We start from the raw sequence: 20,658 nt of genomic DNA, 5'->3' as shown, positions 1-20,658 counted from the left end.
CAAAAAGATTAATCTTTGGAGAGAAACCAGCAGCTACGTATTTTCTTGTTATATAAATTTTATTGTCTCTAAGATTTCGAGCTCATTTTTGAATATGAAAACGCTTTTCATAGCTAAGACCTCAAAAAAGCTGATCAGATGGCATTTCGATTTAAGTTTCCATTTTTAATATCGGCAGTTTTATGTTAAAATTGTCTCAAAACTTGTCCTAGCGTTTAAAAACTTTTAACTCATACCAGTTTAGCCTCTCCAAAAACACCGGGCACAGATTCTTCTTTGATTGACATACTACTTAAGAAAGGTAAAGTTTGTTCAATTGTGACTCGCTGGTGGTCAAATCCGTGCCAACAGATACCGACTCAAATTTTTGCTGTTAAAGAGGCAAGAAAAGTACGGTAATCTCGTACACGAGTCTAAGGTGATCTAGTCCCCTGATACGCTTGCTGAAATGCAGATTACCCGTTCCCATCCCCAATCCGACTGAAGAGCTCTGTGAACACGCGCCCCAGAAATTCCAGACCGTGGTCCTGCAACAGACCAAACCACCTAAACTTAAAAAGCAAAATTAGCTTCATTGTTTTTGACAAAGTTTTGACAAAATATTTTTGGTAAAAAGCTCATTCGAGCCGAAGGGGAAATACTAAAACTCTCAGATGATTGCTCCAACCCGCGTCACCCACAGAGCAGAGCGACTAACGAGGGGAGCACATGCTGAGCGCCCCAAGCATTACCGCAAACCTGAACAGTCTTTCTCGGAGAGTAAAGAAGTTGGGGATGGGGACTCCAGGGAGACAGGGCCGACTTAATCAACCCTAACTGTGCAAGGAACTGTGCTCTGACCCTTGTATGGCCTTCCCCAGGGCTACTCGCGGTGCGTCCAGCCCAGTCTTCGGTGTCGTCTCCGTCCAGCCAGCGCTGGAAGAGAAGGGAAGGGCGTCCGCGAGCGACGGTCACAATCCCCGCGTCCTGAGGCCGCGCTTGCGCAGCAAGGCATTGAGCTCGCGGCGAAGTCCGTTTCCTGACTTTTCAAGGAAGTGGCCTTGCGTCACTTCCGGCCTCCCCCTAGCTGCCATCTTGTGTCCCCGCGTGTGCGCGCTTATTCTCAGCTGGTCTGCCAAAGACCCCCTGAGCGCCAATCCTAGTCCCCCGCGCGGCCCCGTTTTCTCTCCAACAAGGTATAAAAAGGCTGTGGACGCCGGCGTGGGAGGAGGACGGGAACGGGGGCGGGAAGTGCCCGGAAGGAGCGAGACAGGGAGGGACAGGGCTGAGGAGAGGAAGGCGATGCGACGGACAGGCGCACCCACTCAGGCTGACTCTCGGGGTCGAGGTCGAGCCAGGGGCGGCTGCCCTGGGGGCGAGGCGACGCTGTCTCTTCCTCCACCTCGCGGCGGAAGCCGAGGACAGGAGCCTCAGGTACCGCGAGGCTTTCGGAGAGTGGCCGGGCCGGGCAGGCCCTGGCTAGGCCGAGGCCAGGCCGGGGCCGGGGTGGGGGGTGTCGACCGGGCGTGGGTTAGAGCCCATTTCCCGGGCCTGCAAAGAGGAGGGGAGTTTGGGGGTGGGGGTGGGGGTGGAGCGGGTAGGAAGTTGGTTGGGTGTTATTTGCGCCCTCTCGAAACTGAAATTGGGGGTTTTGCTGGGTGGATTTGGGATCCAGGCCTCGGCCTGTGTAGGGTGTTTGTTCCGCTGGTGTGATGGGAAATAAGGAGCGTGGAATGCTAGTGAACTAGACTTTTCCTCGCTGAGGGTTTCCTGTTTTTCTAGATGAAAGAAACTATCATGAACCAAGAGAAACTCGCCAAACTGCAGGCACAAGTGCGCATTGGTGGGAAAGTAAGTTTTAATAGTGTTTTTAAGTTTTAAGGTTTAGGCGTTTTTTTCTCCCCTTTTGCTTTTCTAATGTTGATGGCGTGTCACTTTGTCTGTAGGGGGCATTTCACAGAGCTAGCAAATTGGTGAGAGGGGGCAGCGGGTTAAATTATATATACAGTATACTGTGTATCCGTGAATCATGCAGGTTGTGTACTCGGATGAAAAAGCAAGGAAGTCGAGATGAAAGAGCACCTAAACTGTATTGTTTCTATGTAAACAGTCTTTCTCCAGTGTTACAGTGTTTTAAGTAGAACAAAAGTGTTTCATAATGTAATTAGTAAGGAAATGTGTCATTTCAGTTACATATCATTGTGGCCATTTTACCCGTGACTTGTTTAGGCTTAAGCTGTCGACTTAATAGTGAGAAGTCGGTGTCTTTTGTAAATTAAGACCTTCCTGTAGTGCTTCTTAGCTAATGCAGTCCGGTGCAGGAGGAGTATATTTTCTAGGGTGTTTGAAGATCTTTCTTGTAGGTACCTTTTGGAATTTAAGAGCCGTGACTATGGATTTGAAAATGTTACACCTAAGTGTGGGTATCTTTTCATTTTGGCTTTGCAGTTAGGCTAAAATGGAAGGAATGAGATTGTTTACTGGTGTGTTTTTAAATGATCCGGTTTTGATTAATTGGTTTTTCTTGGTGGATACTGAGCCCTCTACAAGGGGATTTGTTTTCACTTGGTGAATTTTTTTTAGATTGTTCTCTGAGTAACTTCCTTAAATCAGAAGCTCACTCTAGACAGAGGTGTACGTGGTTGTGTCTTGCATTGTTAGCACATTCCGAGTATTTAACGAGGCGTGGTATAGCCTGTGGGAATAGAGCATGTCTTCACTTGGTGAGACTTGTCAGGTATTCACTAGTGTGGTAGAGGCTTCCGTACTGCAAGTTTATTAGTTTTTCTCAACTTTAAGCATTTATGTTCAAGTTGGAGTCTACTGGGAAGTAGCCAAAAATTGCTCTTAGACTTCAATAGTAGTCAAGATTTGCACCTACCTATTTCAGTAGGTGTTTCTTGTCCTTTTAAGCAATTATTATAAGCTAGGTGTGGCCAGAAAGAAACTCATCGTGTTCTTTGTGGTCAGTTTTTGGACCCTCCTATACTGGTGTTTTTAACCACCAGGCCTTTTAGTGCCGGTTTCAGCAGTAATTGAATAATATGCTTGTGTTTCCTTTTTTTTTTTTTACTTTAAATGTTAGTCTAACTTGTGAGAGAAATCATTCTAGGTAAAGGAAAGTCGAGGTTTTCCAGGACCCCTAAGGTTGATGTAAGATTAAACTTTACTCGCTTATTAGTTAATAGAGGAAGTATTTCTGTCATTGTAATGTGGAAGCATTTTCTTCACCTTTTAAGAAACCTACTTATTATTGGATGTGAAGTTAGGTTAGTTAGTTTTGCCTTAGGGAAAACTGCAAGTGTTATAAAAGCTCGCTATTTCAGTATCTGATTGATAATGATTATTTTGGTGAAAATTGAATCCTTCGTATGTAAGTGTATGAAAACTATAGAAGGTGTGCTGGTTAGGGGTTTTTTTCAGTCTTATATAGTAGTTTCTTAGAATGTCTTTTAGAGAAGATTCTCTGGAAACCAGGCATCTATGTGATCACTTCAAGGTAATTGTTATTTTTAAAGGGATTTCGGGTGGTTGGTAACCAGTATTCTGTAGCTATTAATATTTCCTTCAATTAAACCATAGTTTATTTAAGCCTTTACTATGTTGGATCCTGAGAATACAAAATCTTGATAGTTTAAAGTATATAGGAGAGTTTAAGGCAAGTAGAGGAGATAGACACCTTTTAAAAATTCTTTTTTATGTAATATGCATAGTGCAGTAGAAGCGTTTTCAAGATACAGAAATGGGAGTGATTTGGCTGGTGGTGGTGTTAATTGTAGAGTTTAGGGAAAATAGAAGATATAATGGTTTGAACAGGATTTTAAAGGATGATCAGAATTGATACGGAGATTGGGGGCAGTGAGGTAGGTGGATGGTTGTCTTTCCATGAAGAGCCTTAAGTATAATGTAAAGGGCTTAGCTTATATGTGAGAGTCTGTGTGCATTATTAAAGAGTTTTAAGCAGAATATGCGCGATCAGATTTGCCTGGTTTTGGAATTTTGTATGATATTTTAGAGAAAGGGGAGATTGGAGACTTGACGTATATGTACAAGAGAGACAAGTTTTCCTGAAGCCTGTCTGTATTCATTCACTCATCAGTTACTGAGTTCCTTCAATGAGCCAGATACTATTCTAGATACCGAGTTTTATAGAAGTAAATAGAAGCCCTCAAGGAGTTTACATTCCGGCGAGGGGAGACAGACAATAAAATATACTTAATCTCTGCCGGTAATGAATATTATAAAGAGAAATAAATCTGCAGTGAGTGTGGGAGTTGCTATTTGATATTGGGTCATTGGGAAAGGCCACTCAATACAGTGACATAAGAGCGAAGATCTATAGTGAGGGAGAGAGCCATGCAGATGCTAGGGCAGAGCTTTTCATTAATGTAAAAAAGGGTAGTAGTTCTGGATATTGAGCTTCTAAATAAGGCATAATTTAGGTTGATACATGCCACCTCTTTGATCACTTTAGAGCAGATACTGTAAAAAGTAGGACTTTGAAAAGATCATTCATTTATACCTGACAAAACTAGAACTGTAGAAATTATTAAGGATTTGTACACAATTCCTTTCCCTCTTTTGGCTTTCCCCATTGCCTTAACCTGCCTACTCACTACATAAAAGTTTGTGGTCATGGAAATTTGAAACTGTTTCCATTTGAAAATGTCTGTTGTTACAGTATGAATGTGTGCTGTGTCCTTTCCTGTCTTCTGCAATTTAGGGCACTGCTCGCAGAAAGAAGAAGGTGGTTCACAGAACAGCTACAGCAGATGATAAAAAACTTCAGTTCTCCTTAAAGAAGTTAGGGGTAAACAATATCTCTGGTATTGAAGAGGTAAGTGTCAAGTTTTGTTTCTTTTCTTTATTAAAAAACAAGATTTGTTTGAAAAAAGCTTTACTGTTCATAAATTAAATGATTTTTTTACTCTACTTTCAATGGAACATTTTATATTCCTCTAAAATGTTGACTTTATTAATGAGTGTCGGGGAGATTGCTAAGTCTGAAAGCCATTGGATTGCATGCACTCTCCACTCCACCTGTGCTTCACAGTGAAGTACTAGATTCGTTAGCCACACTTCTGTTTTTGCCTAATAAAATGTTGGTTTTAAAGGGGTTTTGGTGGGTGTTGCTAATTTAAATTTTTTTTCTTTACAGGTAAATATGTTCACAAACCAAGGAACAGTGATCCACTTTAACAATCCTAAAGTTCAGGCATCTCTGGCAGCGAACACTTTCACCATTACAGGCCATGCTGAGACAAAGCAGCTGACAGAAATGCTACCCAGCATCTTAAATCAGCTTGGTGCAGACAGTCTGACTAGTTTAAGGAGACTCGCTGAAGCTCTGCCCAAACAATGTGAGTTTTGCACGCTTACTTATTTATCAGTAGATTTCTAGGATCTCGGGGTGCAGAGTGGATGTGAGTATCCTCAAATGGAAAAGCAGCCTTTCCTCTAAAAAACACCAATTTTTACACTGATTTTAATTAAGTATTCTTAGTGCATGCAATAATGTAGTATGCTGTGATTATTATACTTGTTTGTTTCCTACTAGCTTTCTTGCTTTGGATAAGAGACTTCAAAAATGTTTCCCTTTATTAGCTAGAAATGATGAAAATGTTAATTACGGGCTTCTTTGATAACTGGCAGTTTAAAATTAATTATGATATAAATTATCAGATTTTGTCAGTTGTATCTATACAACTGATATTACCAGTAACCTTTAAGAACTGGCCTGCCACTATTCTGGTGCTTTTAATTACAGTATGATAAGGATTTAGTCAGGGCAGAAAATACTGTTGTTGAATTCAAATGTACATCAGGGGTATGGCTACTTTTTGCTGAAGCTCTCTGATTAAATTTTGAAGAATGGGAATGTGGCAGCAAGACAGGCTTATTATTTAGTTATCTATGTTTTTCTAGGCATGAACTTACTCTGTTTCAGTTTATGGGGTGTTTTTTGGGGGGAGGTCACATTGAGAGGCTTAAGAGTTTCTAGAAAGTTGTCTTTGCCTTTCAAGAGCTGAACTAGGCATTTGCAGCAACCCACTGAAAATCATATGGGACAATTACTGTAAGGTCCCAACTCTCAACTGTAGTTCACTTCGTTATGTAATAAAAGGAAAGTGGATGCTTACCACTCAAAAACTCTTTAATTTTTTTAAATTATTTTCATTTCAGTAAAGGTTTATTGAGTATCTCTCTTATGCCATGCACAACACAACAGTATTTGAGAAAACAGCCTCTTAATTTGCCTCCCAAAATAAATCTTAACTGTAATTTGGTATGTGGGTTTACCTGTACCCTGGGGTCTCCCTATTATTCTCATGCTCTCTCAGTGTCTGCGGTGGACCAGAGGGATTGAAAGGATGGGTATGGAATTTGGTTTGTTGGCTCTTAATTAGTATTCTTGCTTATTTGTAGAATATCACATATTGCTAGATGAAATCCCAAATGTCACATCATGAATGTAAACCTTTTATCTGTTCTTTCAATTAATGTTTATTGAAGACTTAGACAAATGTGTGAGTAACATTTACATTTTCCTTTTATAGCTGTGGATGGAAAAGCACCACTTGCTACAGGAGAGGATGATGATGATGAAGTCCCAGGTAGGAACCTTCACTTGTGAAACTGGAGAATTTCAGCAAGGGAGAATAAAGAATCTTTATTCTGTAAAAAAGACTACATTGGGGGAGGTGATGCAGAATAAAGGGCTGGGGGGACGGACCTGAGCCTCACTTAGAAAGAGAAAAGTAGTACAGTAATATTTCACTGGGAGTTGTGTTTGTGGACTTGGCTGCCTTTTCTGTTTGGGATCCCAAGAAGTTGGAGGTATATAACCTTTAAGTGTTGAATAAATAAGTAAGTATCTTGTTACCTAAATGTAATAACTACTCACAGATTACAAATGACCCTTGTTTCCTACTATGAGACACGTAAATTTATAAGAAGGCATGGAAAAGTTACTGAGATATCTGGGGATATAACCATTCTAAAGTCAGAAAAGCTCTGTTGGCAGTCGTATCTTATCTGTTACTGAATAATTTTTTTGTCTGGTAAAACAAGTATCTGTTGGGCAGTAGAATCACTAGATCATAAATGACTCCACTTTGCATGGACAGGTATCCTAAGGAGTCCAGGAAAACTTTGGAATTGTGTGTCACGGTACTCTGGTTCTGGCCCCCACATTGACTCATGTCTGATACTGCTTGAGGTCTTGAGGTGGGGTGAGAATGGGAAGGGTATGTACATATTCTTGAAGCACGGTATTTTATGTCATGGCATATTAATGACTTTGGTTCTCTTGTTTTATTTATATGCCAAAACATACACTTAAAAATATGCCAAATGGATAGTGGTCTCTTTGGAAATAAAAAGAGTTTAAATTTATATCCCGATTTAACTGTAGGATATATTTTGAGGGCATTTACCTATCTCCTCCTAAGATCTGTATTTGTAGATTTGACTTTTTTCTGAGCTTCTACCTTTTCTTATCATTTTCTAGATCTTGTGGAGAATTTTGATGAGGCTTCCAAGAATGAAGCAAACTGAATTGAGTCAACTTCTGAAGATGATGAACTTGAGGAAGTTACTGGGAGCTGCTATTTTATATTATGACTGCTTTTTCAAATTTTGTTTATGGATCTGATAAAATCTAGATCTCTAATATTTTTAAGCCTTAGCCCCTTGGACACTGCAGCTCTTTTCAGTTTTTGCTTCTATACAAATCATTTTTTGCAGCTAATTAAGCTGAAGAAGCCTGGGAATAAAGTTTGAAACCAAGGTTAATAAAGTTCTTTGCCTAGTATAGTTTTTTTTTTTAATTTCATTGACACTGATTTGTACCCAGAAAGCAAAGCAAAGTTGTTTGTAGAAAGCTGATCATGGCATGTAATACAACAGATAATCTTTGATGGAATTTTATTATTAAAGATTTGACATGATAGTATAACATAACACAAGTGGTATGAAGTTCTCATGTTTGAAAACTTTTCTCCATTAGCCCTCAAGGGTTCCATGGTTTATGTGATGGGTATAATTATAAGATGGGAATAGAGTATTTCTTCATGAATGAGCAAGGGTTTCTTTTTCTCTTAATATTGCCTATATTGTAAGCATATCTGAGTACCTTGTATGTGAATTCACACTTAATTTTCTCTCATTTAATCCTCAATCTATGAAATAGGAACTAGCTGCTCCATTTTGTAGATGTAACCAAGTTCAAAACAGTGAAAGCAGTTAATCCCTTCTTTGTAGGAGATACCTGGGGGAAAGGTACAGTGTCACCATAACGCGCTCCTAAGTGATAACGCTAAATGAAAAGGGCTACTTTTTTCGTTCCTTAATTGTTTTTAAAATTAACATACAGTACAATTGATATGTGTATGCAGGTGTAAGAATTTTAACACATGTAACTGCCATCATAACCAGGACACCGAACAGTTTCATCACCCAAAAAGGTCCCTTGATAATAGGGCTACTTTTAAACAAATTGTATTAGCAATTATATCCTTGAAGGAACTTGAAAATTTTCACAAATTATAAAACAATTTTGTGTAACCTGTATTAAGGCCAACTGAAGAAAATTCTTAGTTTCTACTTCAACAATAAGAATTCATTTTATTTGTATTTTTTAAATTTATTTTTAGAAAGAAGGAGAGAAACAGCCATCTGTTGTCTCTCACATGTTTCTGTATAGGGGACTAGACCCACAACTCCTGACCAGGAATCAAACCGGTGGCCTTTCACTTTGTGAACTGGTGCCCAACTGAGTCACACCAGTCAGGGCAAGAATTCATTTTAAATTTTCATACCAATTTGCAGGTACCTTTTGAAAGTACCATATAGCTATATCTAAAAGTCAGTATTAAATATTATCAAAAGTGAAATGTGTAAGTGGTATTTGCAGATCATAACATTGTGTTTTTTTAAGTTTGTGTAACCGTTCTGTTAAAATAGACTGCTACAGTAACAAGGACTCCAAAGCTTCAATGATTTACAAAACAGATTACATGTTTCCAGACTTGTGGGTTAGGTTAGGCTCTGCTGTGTATTCTCTCCAGGTCCCAGACTAATAGAGCAGCCAGCTTCCTGGCAGAGTGAGGAGATGGTAGGTCACGTGATGGTTCTTAAAGCTGCTACAAATGTCACCTGTGTGTAACCAAGCAAAGCATGTGGGGTGGGTTAAGTGAGGGCAGAGGATTGGGGTGGTCTGGAGTGGGGCCTGAAGGCTGGTGTTTTTGGTAAGTGTCCAGGTGGTGCTGATGCTGCGGGTCCGCTGGCCATGCTTTGAGTAGCACAGCCAGAGATTTTCGGTGGGGTGACTGGCAGGCTGACGTGAGCATGTGAAGAACGTCACTACCTGAATATCCAGTTGTTTACCCTGGATCTGTAGAGGTGAAAACCGATAGATTTCCAGGCTTGGCCTAGCCGAAGGCGATTTGCTTGTAGCAGATGCTAGGCTAGCTAAGGTTAATCCTGTTCACCTGTATTCACACTTTTTTCCAACGACCTCTAAAAACATTTCTTTGGCCCATTTAAAATATTTGGTGTGTGTTGGTGGCTATGGATTAATAAAGGATTTTCTTGTAATATCTTTAATATACAGACAGGCAGGGTTATGTTACAGTTCCAAATGACTAAATATTTGAGTTGCTTACAAAGGTTTGTCACACTTGACCTCAGCGGTTTGTCTGGTTGGGCCCCACTTTGCTCCAGGAGCATCCTCTAACCTGAACCTTGGCAGTCTCGGGACAACTGGCTGGCTCTCCAGATTTACGTGGGAAGTGATGCACATCATTACTAGCCAAGTTTCATCAGCCCTAGCAGGCCATGTACATAGCCATGGTCAGAAGACTGGGGAAGTATAATCCCTCCCCAGAGCAGGAGAGCAGTTATTAACACAACCTACCATATTATAATTTTTCTTTAATTGTCTGCAATTGTTGTGACTGTTACATACATGTTAAGCACTGTACCACTTGTGTTATGTCTCATTGCTTATCATAACAATCCCCCGAAAAGAGCCACGTACAGATAAGGAAGTCATCTTTAAGAGGTGAAATGACTTGTGTGAGGTAACACAGCCCCTTAAGTGGCAGGATGAAATTCAAACCCAGGTCTGCTCTGGACCTACTTAGAAATTTGGGCCCTGGCAAGCTAGAGAGGCAGATGATTCTGAGCTGCTTGAACTTCTGACTGTTGTCCACTTAAGACCAACCCTGGGCCAAACCAGCTTTCAGCTGGATCTGAACCAGGGCTACACGAATGAAGAGACAGACATCGATTTTGACCCAAGAACTCAAGATTAATACCCTTCATTTTTTTTTAAATATATCTATACTTGGGGTATCCCTGTAATGATGTGTGCACAGGGAAGGAAGCTATACTCTAAATTTTAGAAACGAGTTTATAAATGGGCTCAAAAATCACTAAAGTTTGGATCTAATCATTTTCTCCATTACATAACACTGGATTCTTTAGTAGATTACCCACCCACCCCCAAAAGATAATGTCATTTTTTTAAAAAGATATTTATTTACTTCTAGAGAGAAAGAGGGAGAGAAACATCAATATATGAAAGATACATCAGTTGCCTCTCGCATGCCCCCCAACTGGGAACCTCACCCCCAACCCAGGCATGTGCCCTGATTGGGAGTCCCACAGGCGATCCTTTGGTTTGGGGCTGGCGCTCAATCCACTGAGCCACACCAGCCAGGGCTGCCTCTTTTTATTTTTCTTTTCTATTTCTTTTTTGAGAAAAATCTTAAGAGAATGAATAACAGTTTCTATTTTTTCCAGTATAATAATTAGGAAAGTCTTCTATTCACATAATTTTTCATCACTCCAATCAGCACAGTCTTGAATGCCATTTTTGCAGTGAGTTCTGGGAATGCAGGCACAGTCAGCAAAGAAAACAGTTTCACATCTCCAGCCTGGACACTTCGGGCACTGTAAAACTAGACAGTTTTATTTATTTTTAAAAGCACAACAAAATATCAAGGTGGACTCAAAAAGATGCTAATGGAAATGCTAAGGCCCTTTGAATCTTAAAAGTATTACTGAAAACTGTTCAAGGGGAAAATTGCAGATGCTTATTAAAGATTCTACACATTTGAGTGAAAGAATTTATACTTTGAAAGCCAGGAAGAGTGTGACCTCTCTTCATCTGCCTGCAAATAAATACACTGACATGCTACATAAACAAGGAAGGGACCGTATGAGTTTGTATGTTCAGTAAGCCGGGAAGAGACTCAGTATTTGCTAATTGGCAGCTCTCAAGAAGAAAAGAATGTGTTTATACTTTTAGCTTTTTGTTGCCAACACATTGTTAGATAGCATGCACCTCCTGGCAGCATTTCCTTTTCTACCTTCCATCATGACCAGGCAAAAGGCAAGAAATGATCTCTGTAGTGTGCTGTGTTTCCGATAAACTTTTAATATACTGATTAAGGTCATGAGGTATTGAAACTGTATCTATGGCCACAGTTTTAATCACGCAGCCTCTCCCGACTGCAGAGTGATCAAGGATGCTGCCCAGAGTTAAACCACCGTGAAGAACACTGGGTGGAAGGGAGGAGAGTGAGGGAGGAGGAGCAAAGAAATACCAAAGGTTAAATAAACAAAAACAACAAAAACCTGTGCGAGCCAAAGCATGCAACAGACTCTTCTTTGATCTTTACCAAAATTTCCAAAGAAATCCAAAAAGAATTTGACAGCAGACAAGAGTTGTCCATCGAGATTAGTATTTTCCTTTGTTAATCTTTGCAAATCTGGCTTTATTTGCTTTTTAGTTAGAGATATAATTAATATTCAATAAATGTCAGCTTATCCTTCTTTCTCCCATACTAACTCCAAGATGCCCTGCCTAGTACTCTGTGTCCTAGCCAAAACTGCTTTTAACTTATGCCAGGCATTTCTAGAGAGGGCCACTTCTTTCTCACACGTGTGAATTATTTTTAAACTCAGGAATAGTATAGACTTACTTTTAAGAAAAGTCTTTATGTGATTAAATCTTCATCTATAATAAAAAATATGTAAGCTCCTGGAAATGATGGAGTTGCTTAATTGTAAATTTAAATATCCATAGGAAGTTTTCTAAGTATGGGTTAACTTGTATAATTGAACCCATTAAAATATCAGTCACACATTTTCACTTTTACTTGATTCATCTGAACAGTTGCCACAGTCATTTCTCATGTCACACCCTTGTCCACATATGTCCAAGTCTCCTGGTTGGGACACTGGAATATCAAGTTTTGTGGGAGTCTGATGGGCATTTGACCTATATTAAACAAAGGTATTATTTGCAACAGAAATCATTCGTGCATGGTAATGTTTCAATTATAACTCTAAATTTTAATTATTAGTTGCTGGTGCCTATTCTTTTGTTGTGATTCTCTGTCCACCTCACCACAGTAGGCAGCAGACTCATCTTCACTGTGGCTGCAGTCCAGCTTGCCGTTACAAAGCAGGGAGGGTGGCAGGCAAGTTGCGAGGTCCTCACACAAGAAGCCGGGGCGCTGTGAGGCTGTTTTACACTGCCGGTACGGCCAGTCTGGAAGATTGTAAGACAAGTGCTGGGTGTTGACGTATGCATCTACGGCCCTGAACATCAAGCTTTAATAATGTAAGAGTCTGCTTCCTCCTTCTCCCTTTTGCTTTCTTTCCATTGTTCTTTGTCTGTTTTTTCTTCTCCTTTTCTTTTTCGTCCCCATTCTCCCAAACTCTCTAGGCCTACTTAGCTTGCATTTCTTGCAATAACACTGGCATTTGGGAAAACAAGTGTGAGCTCACTCCTGCCTGAGGAGGAACCGAAGGTGCCTGGGAAGGGGAGTCAGGCAGTCCTGGCTCTGGTGTGAGTTTGCTGTAGATTGGTTCTGTGGAGCCCCCTCCATTATATTCTTAGCTAGAAATAGCAACAAGTTAACTCCCTGCACCAACCTCTAGGGGACACCGGAAGTTAAATCGAGATCACTGTGTAAATGCGATGAATTTGCACACTTAAAAATGAGTGGGAGCTTGTTAAAGCAATGTGATGGTGTTTTAAAAAATGTTTAAGTACTATAAAAATTTAATGGTGTCCTGGCCGGCTGGTCCAGCTGGTTGGGGCATTGTCTCATACGACAAAAGTTTGCGAGTGCGATTCCTGGTTGGAGCACGTACTTAGGTCGTTGTTCGATCCCCGGTCTAGGCACACACAATCCCTGGTCACAGTGCTTACTGAAGGCCACAGATCAACGTTTCTCTCTCACATTGATGTTTCTCTCTCTCTCTCATCAACAAACATATCCTTGGGCAGGATAAAAAGATTTATTTTTTATTTGATGGAAGTTAATATGTAAATAACAGATCGATAACACTTATATCTCAAACATATTTACACCTAAATTAATGTATTTCCAGAAAATTCTGGTTTGATATGTTGACTAGTAAACAGGCTGATTTAGCATTGACGAGCACTTGGTGAAGGTACATTTTGCATCTTGAAAGTTTTGCAGTTGGGACCAGGTTGATAATTAAGAGACACATGACCTCAGAGTTTGTATCCCTTAATTCATGAGGTGCTTGGCATTGTGACTGTGACTGATTTTTTCAAATTACTAACAGTAGTTAGCACTCCACCCAATCTAATTTAATATTGAAGTACATGCTCTTCCGTATTGTTCACCACTGTTTCCCTAGTCTCCCTAATTACAGTGGAATCTTCTTAAAGGTACAAACCACATCCTGTGTAGGCTTTGGAGTTGGACAGACCTGGATGTGAACTTTGGCTTGTCGATTGACCAGCTATAGGATCTTGGGCAAGTCACCTTGAGTCTCTGTTCATAATGGTGATAATAGCAACTCCCTCATAACGTTGTTGAAAAGAGTGAAATAAAGATAAGATTTGTCAAGTGTCCAGAGCAGTGGTGGCTCATACCAGGTGCCAACCACCCATTATCAGAAGACGCACCCATCAAAATAATGTTTTCATTTATTGCTTTGAGAGAGAGAGAGAGAGAAACATTGATTTGTTTTTCCACTTATTTATGCATTCACAACCTTGGTGTATTGGGATGGTGCTCTAACCAACGGAGCTGCCCGGCCAAGGCAGACTCACCCATTTGGGAAATAATATGGGGTATAATAAATATACTGTCATTGGCTGCATAAGTTGACGACATGTCTGTCACCTAGATGCATACTTGCAGGTTTTCCAGGGATCCCAAATGTAATCCCAAGACCGATCACGGCAGCCAGAACTCTGAGCACAAGGAACGCCACGCAGGAAATCCAGAGGCACTGCCTGGTGGAGGGCCAGCACTGCTCTGTTACAGCGAAACACACAACACGAAGAAGACAACTTCATTTCAGGGCAGAGGCTCGCGTTGGGGAGACTGCGTGAACCAGCCAGGTGTTCGTGCTTACCTCAGTGTGAAAGGCAGGAGCCACAATTCCAGGACCTTAAACAGGTGCTGTGAGTTACAGTGGTGCTTTTCCTGCCTCCAGTTTTTCATTTGACGTTTACCGGCCTTGTGATGAGTGAGTGTTCTCCCCCAGTTATGAAAATGAAGCTTTAACGTGAAAAACAGGGCCAGTGAAGTGACATGACTTATGAGGCTGATGCTGATGTCAGTGGAACTATCTCATCTCAAACCTGGGTCTGCCGGGCCCTGACCAGGGCTGTCGACTGTGCCAGGCCTTCCTCGCACCTGGTTTTCAGGTGGCCTACCTTAGAGTCACTGAAGGTAATGCAGATTCCTGGGCCCCACCCCAGACCCCCAGAATCAGAAGTTCTAGGGGTTGAAGCAGGGGATCTGCGTGTTTTTTTGAGCACTTACACACACCCAAGTTTGAGGGCTGCCGCCCTGTATCGGAGATGAAATGCAGGTTTTGGTCTTGGGTTCCAACCAAACTTTCCAAAGAACGCTGCTCACTGGTTTCTGGAGTCAGCTGTGCTTGAAGAGCAGGAAAGAGGAGGTGCTTCTCTTCAGAGTGGCCTGGTGCCAGGGAACTTGCCCGACTGGTTTTATGGGCACACCGTGAAGAGAAAAACAGAGTGCTCAGTCTGCTCCCGATCATTTTGTCGTGCTACCTTCTGCAAACAGCGAGATGAGACTCACCTCAATATTTCTGAGGCCACCCATCCACCAGAGTTCCGAAATATATCTGAAACCTTCAAGAGCCATAGTCTGCATTTGTGGGCTGTCCTCGGCTCCCAACACAGGAACTGGCAATCAAATTGCTTGTGAGTGAACAGTACATTTTTATAGAGGAGAGATCAGATGGCCTCCTTTCATAGAAAACATTCCTAGACTCTAAGGCTTTTATACCTTTGGGATTACATTAACTGTGAAAATTAATTCTAATATCAACAGCCCTGTCATGTAGCTGTGAATATGAAGAAACTTAGGCTTAAAAATTTTAATATCACAGCCAGTAAGTGGGAGAAGCAGGGACTGGAACTCAGACACTCTAAGTCTTTCTGCCACACCCCAAGCTGCCCCGAAGACTCTCACCCCACTGATCATAACACCCTCGGAGCCTTTGCGCCTTCTGCTCCGGGGTCAGCGGTGACGTGGCTTTCCCATAGTCGCTGCAACCTCTAAAATGTTCTTCATCTGTGATTTAGAAATCCCACATCAGGAACTCCATCCTATGCACACAATTAATTGGATGTATAGAAGCTGTATGCAGAATGATTTTTTACATAGTGCAATTTACAATAGAAAATGCTAAACACTTTAACCATTAAAAGCCTGCTTATTAAAAATGATTAAAAAACTCACTTTTATATATGTGGGTTCTTGACCATATAAAACAATTGTATAAAATCATTAAGCATGACTAGAAAGGCTGAGAGAGTTAGAAGCGGATGTCTCTGGATTGTGGGTCATGTGTTCATTCAATTTTTCAGCGAATATTTGTGGAACGTCTGTGTCAGGCAGTGCACTAGGCTCTAGATACAATGGTGACCAAGACGGACAGACATAGTGTGCCTTCAGCGAGCTTACAGTCTGGAGAACAATGTGGTTTTTCGCAGGTGGTGGGGTTGCATCAGAATCACCAGGGGTGCTTTTTATAAATACACTTCATTCTTCACTCCTGAAGACAATGGTCTTCACTCACTCACTGGGTCTGGGATACAGTTGGGGCATAATAATTTAAAAAAAAAATGTTCCCATAGCCTCGGCCAGGTAGCTCAGTTGGTTGGAGCGTCATCCCATGCACCAAAAATATTGCAGGTTCGACCCTGGGTCAGGGCACACACCTAGTTTGTGGGTTTGGTCCCTGGTCAGGGCACATGCAGGAGGCAACAGATGGATTCTTCTCTCTCTCTCTCTCATTCTCTCTCTCTCAGATTAATAAACTATCCTTGAGTGGGGATTTTTAAAAAATGCTCCCTTAGCTAGTATGATAGAAACTCTTCTAGAAAAGAGTCTTCAGACTTTTATGGTTATATATCCCTTCAGTAAGAAAATAAGCAAAATAAAATTTGCATTACTCCATAATATATGAATATTTATTCATAAATCTGTGCCTGTATTAGTCCACTAATAAATGTATTCTATATGGTAAAACCTTGCCCAAAGCTGAAATTTCAGAAGAGTGAAATTAAATATGCTGTATAAAGATACAGGTTCTCTATTTTCTTCCTTGGTCCCACTGAATGCTCCTGTGAACCCTGTGTGGTTCATTTGAAATTTTCTTCCCTAGTGTAAAGGATAAGGAAGAGACTTCACGGGGTCTCCGGGCTCTGAAATCCACCTTAATTAAGCCAAAACAAACTAAGAGGGAGGGAGAAGGACTTGTGCAAGCTGCAACATGAACTGAGGGGCTTTTGCAAGGCCTGGAGGCCTGAGGGTCTGCAGGGGCTCAGGGCCAGCTCAGGGCAGCATGATTCTGAGGTGGGGGTGGGGGTAGGGGGATGAAGCTGGAAGGTTGAGCTGAGGTTTCCAGAAGCCTTGCGTCTACACAACAGCGTTGTGTCCCTTGCTGCTGAGACCCCACTGGGTGCAATTTCTGTACTGAAGAGGGCAGCAGAGAGCAACAGACGAGTTCTGAACTCCTCTTCCGCTCCTTTCAGCCCACTAATGGTAACCATCACCCTTATTGGCTCAGCAGAGGCATGGAGAGAAGAAACTGAAAGGGCCAGGAGAGACTCTTGTCTGTCCCTGTCCCATGCTATTTAGGGATGACTGGTGTGGACATTTGAAGCGGTTGGAGGTAAGGCAGCCCCTGGCCCCTGCTATTGTGATTGTGTTTTTGTTTGTAAGCAGTAGGAGGATTATCTAAGCGCCTTCAAATGCACTGTCTCATTCCCTTTCAGAGCGAGCCTGTGAGGTCAATGGGATCTGCAGGACCGTTTTCCAGACGAGGAAACAGGTTCCCAAACATGTGGACACTTGCCCAGCCTTCCATAGCTTGTTAGTGGCAGAGCTGGACCGAGACCCTGGTCTTCGGAAAGCAAAGGGAGTTCATAGTTTCTAGCTAACCAGCCCTTCTCAAGTTCTTGGACAGTTTTCCAAGGGTCTGCAGGTTCTCATGAGGATCTAAATTTTGGCTTTCGTTGTGATGACAGCCTGTAACAGTTATTCTCAGCACATTGTGAATATTGGGACGGCCACGACTGAGAAGTGGTGTACGTGTTATCAGAATCCTTTTGTTTACCCTTCCGTTTGTGTTTACCTTGGAGTTCACACCAAGTGAAATCCAGGTGACCTCATGGTGCGCTCTGTCACTGAGAGAGTTTTCAGCAGGCTGAACATGGGGATGTGATGTTTTGTGTGTCCCACCCCAGGACACACAAACACAGGCCAGAAAGGAACTTGCCCCATAACCAGGGACACATTCCCAGTAGATGTGCACTATGGTCTCAGTCATTGAAAACATCAACTTTCAACCATTCCATTCACAGTGATCTCAGTAGTAAGTATACCTTAAAGAACAGTTCTGTTCTGGAGTGCAACGATAATTAGATTAGTTGCCCGCCAAATGCAGACTAGTAGCTTCAAATAAAAGAGAGAACTTGACAGAGTTAGCAAGCCACGCCTGCCTTGCTCCCTCCAGGGTATCTGTGACATGAAAGGTTTGCTTCTCCTAAACTACACACCAAGGCTGGAATGTATCAACACTCCTATTTCGTATGCAAACACATGTTCTCAGGAGATATATTTTCAAACTTACAATGTAAAAACAGACTAAATATATGACCAGAGCTGAGCTAACCTTTTCCTACCATTAACCTCAAATTGGCAATTTAGTTTCTGAAAGACAATACCATCCATTTATCTTATTATATTAAGTTAATATCACAAATTTGAACTTTGTTACCTTTATGGTATTTGATTATAATTTTGTTCTGCAATTATATACTAACCGATAAACATCCAGTTTATACCCTTGTTTTATGGTTGTACATGTTGAAATGCCATTATAATAAAATCAAAAGGATAGTAACATGGGGAGGGGCCTGCAGCAATTTCCCAGGAACATAAAGGGGTTCTCTAAGCTGCCCTGTTCTCCACTGGCAATCACACAGTGCCCGCCTCCAGCTCCCCGACAGCTAGCCCGACAGCTAGCAGCTTATACAGGTGCATCCCTTTCCTTTCTCTTTCTTCTCCAGCCTTGCTGTGTAGTTTAGGAGAAGCAAAGAGATATCTTGAGATATCTTGCCCCACCCTTGAGATATCTTGCCAGGTTCACAGGGTCCCCGGGGGTCGTGTCCGGGGAAACGGAAGTCCTCCCTGCCACCCAGAGGACCCCGCGTTTTCTCTTGGACCCCACTTCCCAGCAGCTCTCCAACCCCGGCAGAGGCAGAGTGCCCAGGGAAGACCTGGGGACCTAGGGCCGGGGAGGGGGGCCGGCCGCTGTTCAGCTCCAGATGGAGTGGGCCATGTGGGCGGAAACCACACCCACCGAGGGGTTCTCCCGGGGGGACTCAGGCCTGAGCCCTGCCTGGGCGGTTAAGAGTCCTGCCCTGGCTCAAACTGCCCCCCCCCTGCCCCCAAGAGGCAAACTTGGACCTGGCGACTGCCACTCTCTAAAGTCTGGTCTAAACTCCGCAAGAAGCGACTGTGACCGCTGAGACCTCGGTCCCCCAGAGACCAACCCCCCTCTCCGTGAAGGCATCCCCGGCCTCCGGTACTTGGTGTCTGCAAAAGGCATTCACCTGCGGCTAACCTGGGCCCCCGTGAGCAAGACCATGCCCCATGGCAGGAGCCTGGGGAGGCCACTGGAGCCACGGGGGCCAGGGCTGGGGATTTTGCCCGGGTTCTCTCGGGGCCCAGGCTTCCTCTCTCGCCCGGGGAGTGCCCACGCCGTCCCTTGACCCCCGCAGGACACCTGCATCCAGCGATAAGCGGCCCTCTGCCTCCATGAGGCTCGGAAACAAGGGGCCGGGGTGCGAGCAACTGGCCTACGTGGCGGCAAACCCGCAGACCCCTCCGTCACGTCCCCACCACTGCGAAGATCCCCCTGTTCTTCCATCCGTAAAGGGGTCCCCCTTTACGGATGGAAGAACAGGGGGGAGGCCCCCAGGAGATGGCTTTCCTCCGAGCCGCGGCTGCTTAGTTTGGGGCCCAGAAGCGGGGCCGCGCATGCGCAGGCAGGCCCCCTCACCACAAGCCCGTCTAGGGGCAACGGGCCCCACCCTTGAGATATCTTGCCAGGTTCACAGGGTCCCTGGGGTCGTGTCCGGGGAAACGGAAGTCCTCCCTGCCACCCAGAGGACCCCGCGTTTTCTCTTGAACCCCACTTCCAGCAGCTCTCCAACCCCGGCAGAGGCAGAGTGCCCAGGGAAGACCTGGGGACCTAGGGCCGGGGAGGGGGGTCGGCCGCTGTTCAGCTCCAGATGGAGTGGGCCATGTGGGCGGAACCCACACCCACCGAGGGGTTCTCCCGGGGGGACTCAGGCCTGAGCCCTGCCTGGGCGGTTAAGAGTCCTGCCCTGGCTCAAACTGCCCCCCCCCCCCCCCGCCCCCAGGAGGCAAACTTGGACCTGGCGACTGCCACTCTCTAAAGTCTGGTCTAAACTCCGCAAGAAGCGACTGTGACCGCTGAGACCTCGGTCCCCCAGAGACCAACCCCCCTCTCCGTGAAGGCATCCCCGGCCTCTGGTACTTGGTGTCTGTAAAAGGCATTCATCTGCGGCTAACCTGGGCCCCCGAGAGCAAGACCATGCCCCATGGCAGGAGCCTGGGGAGGCCACTGGAGCCACGGGGGCCAGGGCTGGGGATTTTGCCCGGGTTCTCTCGGGGCCCAGGCTTCCTCTCTCGCCCGGGGAGTGCCCACGCCGTCCCTTGACCCCCGCAGGACACCTGCATCCAGCGATAAGCGGCCCTCTGCCTCCATGGGGCTCGGAAACAAGGGGCCGGGGTGCGAGCAACTGGCCTACGTGGCGGCAAACCCGCAGACCCCTCCGTCACGTCCCCACCACTGCGAAGATCCCCCTGTTCTTCCATCCGTAAAGGGGTCCCCCTTTACGGATGGAAGAACAGGGGGGAGGCCCCCAGGAGATGGCTTTCCTCCGAGCAGCGGCTGCTTAGTTTGGGGCCCAGAAGCGGGGCCGCGCATGCGCAGGCAGGCCCCCTCACCACAAGCCTGTCTGCGGGCAACCGGCCCCACCCTTGATATATCTTGCCAGGTTCACAGGGTCCCTGGGGTCGTGTCCGGGGAAACGGAAGTCCTCCC

At 43.9% G+C, this 20,658-nt stretch overlaps 1 protein-coding gene and 1 pseudogene across 2 annotated transcripts; one reads left to right on the top strand and one right to left on the bottom strand.

Moving 5' to 3' along the window:
- The first annotated feature begins 1,026 nt into the window (after nt 1-1,026).
- BTF3 (basic transcription factor 3) lies at nt 1,027-7,794 on the top strand. 2 transcript variants are annotated; one of them, XM_024578549.3, is made up of 6 exons: nt 1,027-1,175; nt 1,762-1,830; nt 4,703-4,816; nt 5,138-5,339; nt 6,537-6,593; nt 7,490-7,794. In XM_024578549.3, exons 2-6 carry the CDS (start codon nt 1,762-1,764, stop codon nt 7,534-7,536), a joined length of 489 nt encoding a protein of 162 aa, XP_024434317.1. In that variant the 5' UTR covers nt 1,027-1,175; the 3' UTR covers nt 7,537-7,794. The 2 variants fall into 2 exon arrangements, with proteins under 2 accessions (XP_024434317.1, XP_024434318.1); XM_024578550.4 differs by having other exon boundaries at nt 1,045-1,413.
- Nucleotides 7,795-10,806: 3,012 nt separating this feature from the next.
- Nucleotides 10,807-14,483, bottom strand: LOC112320920 (low-density lipoprotein receptor class A domain-containing protein 1-like; annotated as a pseudogene).
- Nucleotides 14,484-20,658: the final 6,175 nt, after the last annotated feature.

This window comes from Desmodus rotundus, chromosome 1, assembly GCF_022682495.2.
Source record: "Desmodus rotundus isolate HL8 chromosome 1, HLdesRot8A.1, whole genome shotgun sequence".
Lineage (NCBI taxonomy): Eukaryota > Metazoa > Chordata > Mammalia > Chiroptera > Phyllostomidae > Desmodus > Desmodus rotundus.
Note: the sequence above shows the minus strand (reverse complement) of the source record. Positions and strands in the feature narration are given on the sequence as shown.

Bases quoted from the DNA above. Each gene is read 5' to 3' on its own strand.
- BTF3 (XM_024578550.4), top strand. From the start codon at position 1,282: ATGCGACGGACAGGCGCACCCACTCAGGCTGACTCTCGGGGTCGAGGT. The intron at 1,414-1,761 runs GTACCGCGAGGC...CTGTTTTTCTAG, and splicing joins GCCGAGGACAGGAGCCTCAG to ATGAAAGAAACTATCATGAA. The intron at 4,817-5,137 runs GTAAGTGTCAAG...TTTTCTTTACAG, and splicing joins ATATCTCTGGTATTGAAGAG to GTAAATATGTTCACAAACCA.